The sequence below is a fragment of the Helianthus annuus genome, chromosome 3, assembly GCF_002127325.2.
Source record: "Helianthus annuus cultivar XRQ/B chromosome 3, HanXRQr2.0-SUNRISE, whole genome shotgun sequence".
Classification (NCBI taxonomy): domain Eukaryota; kingdom Viridiplantae; phylum Streptophyta; class Magnoliopsida; order Asterales; family Asteraceae; genus Helianthus; species Helianthus annuus.
The window spans coordinates 129,829,130-129,833,230 of NC_035435.2; the positions used below are offsets into that span (position 1 = coordinate 129,829,130).

A 4,101-nucleotide genomic window follows, 5' to 3' on the forward strand; every position below is an offset into this window, starting at 1 on the left:
ATACTTGTCAGGAACTTTCTTTAGAAGGGCATGGCTTGAGTGTTGTTCCACCACAGGTATGGAAGACGAGTGATATTACGAAAGTAGATCCCTCAAGGAACTCAATTGAAGATCTACCCGTTCAACTCTCTTCGTGTGCTTCCCTTGAGGTTAGTTTTTTCTCTTAATATTTGGCATCTTTAAAACAAATCTTGGTACTATTTGCATAATCCTTATTCTTGAGGACATTGATTTTATCAAGGAACAAGATTAAAAATGGCCAAGTGCTAATAGTTATCGATATATTGTATATAGTTAGATAATTATGTTTTGTAATTATAGTCCATATCTCTTCCCAAAATAGTGGAGAGCCATTGTATTATATAGGGATATTATTGTTGCAATACAATCATCGAAGATTACCATCCTCTCATGGTATCAGCAGCATAACGATCCTCCCTCCCACCCTATGATACTTCCGTCGCCTTCTATCTTCTCACCTCTGATATATATATATATATATATATATATATATATATATATATATCCCTTCATCTTCCCTATGGCTACTCCTCTTCACCCCGCGGTCACTGTTTCTAATATCCGAACACTTATCCCAATCACCCTGGACATTGAATCCGGCCACTATACATCGTGCTCGGAACTTTTCAAGAACCACTGTAAGGCTTTTCAAGTATATGATCACCTTCAACCAAGGACCGCTCCTGCTACATCCTCTGGTACGGATAAAGAAAAGTCTGCCCCAACTGAATCTTGGGAGCGCCTTGACGCCATCGTCCTGCAATGGATATACGGTACTATATCCACAGATCTGCTACACACCGTATTGAAGCCAAACACCACAGCCTACGATGCCTGGACCGCATTATCTAATCTTTTTCAAGACAACAAGGCCACACGGACAATTGATCTCAACAATTGGTTCGCTACTACCCGCCTTGATCAGTTCACATCCATGTCCGCATACTGCCAGGCTATGAAAGTTATCTATGATCAACTTATTAATGTTGGAGCATCTATTACAGATGAGCAGTTGGTACTACAAATTCTCACGGGTCTCACAGAACAATACGAAAGTGTTGCTCTCTTCATACAACAAACGAAACCATTACCCGACTTCTATGACACCCGATCTCGTCTGTGTATGGCTGAAACTCGAAAACTGAATCAAGCCAAGCAAGCTGCACAGATCGCTGGAACTGCACTAGCTGCAACCGCGGACCGTGGTACCTCTCCTCGTACATCGGATAACCACACGGATTCTTCAGATCGCACCAGGGAATGTGGTCGTGGCCGGGGCCGTGGCCGTGGCCGTGGAAACTCGAACAGGGGACGTGGCTACTCAAACTCAGCATCACAATCTGTCTCTCAATCTGCTGGTCAGCCTTTCTCCTCACCCTTTCCGTACTGGGCCAGTCCACCACCTAATTACTATTCACATCAGTGGGCCCCTTGGACAATACCCCCATGCCCTTACTCGACGGCCGCGAAATCCACCAACCCAGCCCAAGGCATATTAGGCCCAAGACCAGCCCAAAATTATGCTGCAAGTCAGGCTTCATCATATGACGGTCAGACCATGACAGACATTAATCAGGCACTTTACAACTTATCCATGAATTAGCCTGATCAAAACTGGACAATGGACACAGGTGCGTCTGATCACATGACTCGTAATTCAATTAATTTCTCGTCTTTTTTTAATAATGGCATGTTTCGTCACATAGTAGTCGGTAATGGTAAAACTATACCCGTCCGTGGACACGGCAATCAAACCTTACCACCTTCTTTCCCACCCTTTAAATTAAACAATGTCCTTTATGCCCCTTCTTTAATCAAAAACCTTCTTTCTGTCCGTTGTGAGTGTCTATTGATTTGACCCGTTTGGTTTTCTTGTGAAGGATCTCAAGACCCGGACCCCTATCCTATGATGCAATAGTTCCGGGGATCTCTACACGTTGGATCCTACACAAGTATCAAAGTTCACATCTCCTACCACCTTTGCAGCTATTACTCAAGACATTTGGCACCAATGGCTTGGTCATCCGGGCTCTAATTTATTGCATTCTCTTAAACATTCTCATTTTATTAATTGTGGTGTTTTGAAACCTAAAATTTGTCAATCATGCGTGTTTGGTAAACATATTAGACTTCCGTTTGTGGATTCTCTTAATAACACGTCTTTACCTTTTGATATCGTTCACAGTGATTTATGGACCTCCCTGATTTTGAGTAGTGGAGGTCACCATTATTATATATTGTTTCTTGATGATTTCACAAATTTCTTGTGGACTTACCCGATCAGTAATAAATCACAAGTTTTCTCAACCTTCAAGATCTTTTCCACACTCATTAACACTCAATTTCAAAAACACATCAAACAATTCCAATGTGATAACGGAAAAGAGTATGCTAATTCTCAATTTAAACAATTTTGCAATCAAAATGGTATGCATTTTCGGTTTTCCTGCCCACACACCTCCTCATAAAATGGTAAAGCCGAACGAAAGATCCGATCCATAAATAATATAATTCGGACTTTACTTGCTCACTCTTCCTTACACAACACCTATTGGCATCACGCTCTTGACGTTGCCACTTACCTCTTAAATATCCTACCTAGCAAACTTCTTTAATATCAATCCCCAACCCAACGACTCTACCTCACTCTCCCTTCCTACGACCACCTTCGTGTGTTTGGTTGTCTGTGCTATCCTCTAATCCCTCACACTACGATTCACAAACTCGAACATCGATCCATTCCATGTGTTTTCCTAGGTTATCCCTCAAACCACCGAGGCTACAAATGCCTTGACTTAGCCACAAATAAAATCATAATTAATCGTCATGTCATCTTTGACAAGCATACCTTCCCATTTGCTAATCATCCCCAACCCTCACTTCAATCTTATGATTTTCTTACTGCTTCTCTTAACCCTCTCATTTGGCCATATGTCCAATCACAATCTACTTCTCAGCCTACAAATCCACCTACACACACCACCTCCACCCATCCTCTCGGCCCACAACTCACTACACCCGCAACTCCCTCTCCCGGCCCAACTAACAACCCACTTCCTACTCCCTTTCAACAACCGATACCCACCCACCTAAACTTAGCTCCTTCCACCCCTGGTCCAACACCAATAAGAGATACTTCCATCCCACCCCCTACTATTCGAACTTATTCCAGGCATCCTCGTACGTCTTCCACTTCCACTCATCACCATACGTCCCCTCCTTCTAACCCGCCTCCCCCTCCTCCCTCCATTCCGCAAACAACTCGAACAATTCGCACACGGTTCATGGACGGGGTATCTAAACCTAAACAACCATTTAACCTTCACACCGCACTTATCACTCCCATACCAAAAACACCTAAAAATGCCTTGTCCACAACGGAATGGTACAATGCCATGACTACTGAATTCAATGCTCTTATTAAAAATAAGACGTGGGAATTAGTCCCTTGAACACGTGACATGCATGTTACACGTAGCATGTGGTTATTTCGCCACAAATTCAGGTCTGATGGCACTTTGGAGCGATATAAAGCTCGTTTAGTTTGTGATGGCAGCACACAACAGGTAGGTATTGACTGTGGTGAGACATTTAGTCCAGTTGTAAAGCCAGCTACCATCAGGACTGTTTTGACCCTTGCTTTATCAAAGTCTTGGTCTATTCATCAGCTGGACGTTACAAATGCTTTTTTACATGGTAATTTGACTGAAACTGTATACAAATGCTTTTTTACATGGTAATTTGACTGAAACTGTATACATGTATCAGCCTATGGGGTTTCGTCATCGTCACTATCCGGATCATGTGTGCCTTCTGAAGAAATCCTTATATGGGTTAAAACAGGCACCTCGTGCCTGGTACCAACGATTCACTGACTTCGTTTTAACCATTGGTTTTCAGCAGAGCAAAAGTGACAACTCCCTGTTTATTTATCATCATGGCCAAGACATTCCCTATCTGCTTATCTATGTTAATGACATCATTCTTACTACCTCACGTGATGCATTACAGGTTCTTCTTATGAAACAGTTAGCCGATGAGTTTGATATGAAAGATCTCGGTCCTCTAAGTCATTTTTTG

General features: G+C 42.5%; 1 protein-coding gene across 1 annotated transcript; it reads left to right on the top strand.

The window, feature by feature from the left end:
• Positions 1-541: 541 nt before the first annotated feature.
• On the top strand, positions 542-1,624 carry LOC110932745. Its single transcript, XM_022176002.1, has one exon. It carries the CDS (start codon positions 542-544, stop codon positions 1,622-1,624), a length of 1,083 nt encoding a protein of 360 aa, XP_022031694.1.
• The last annotated feature ends 2,477 nt before the right edge of the window (positions 1,625-4,101 follow it).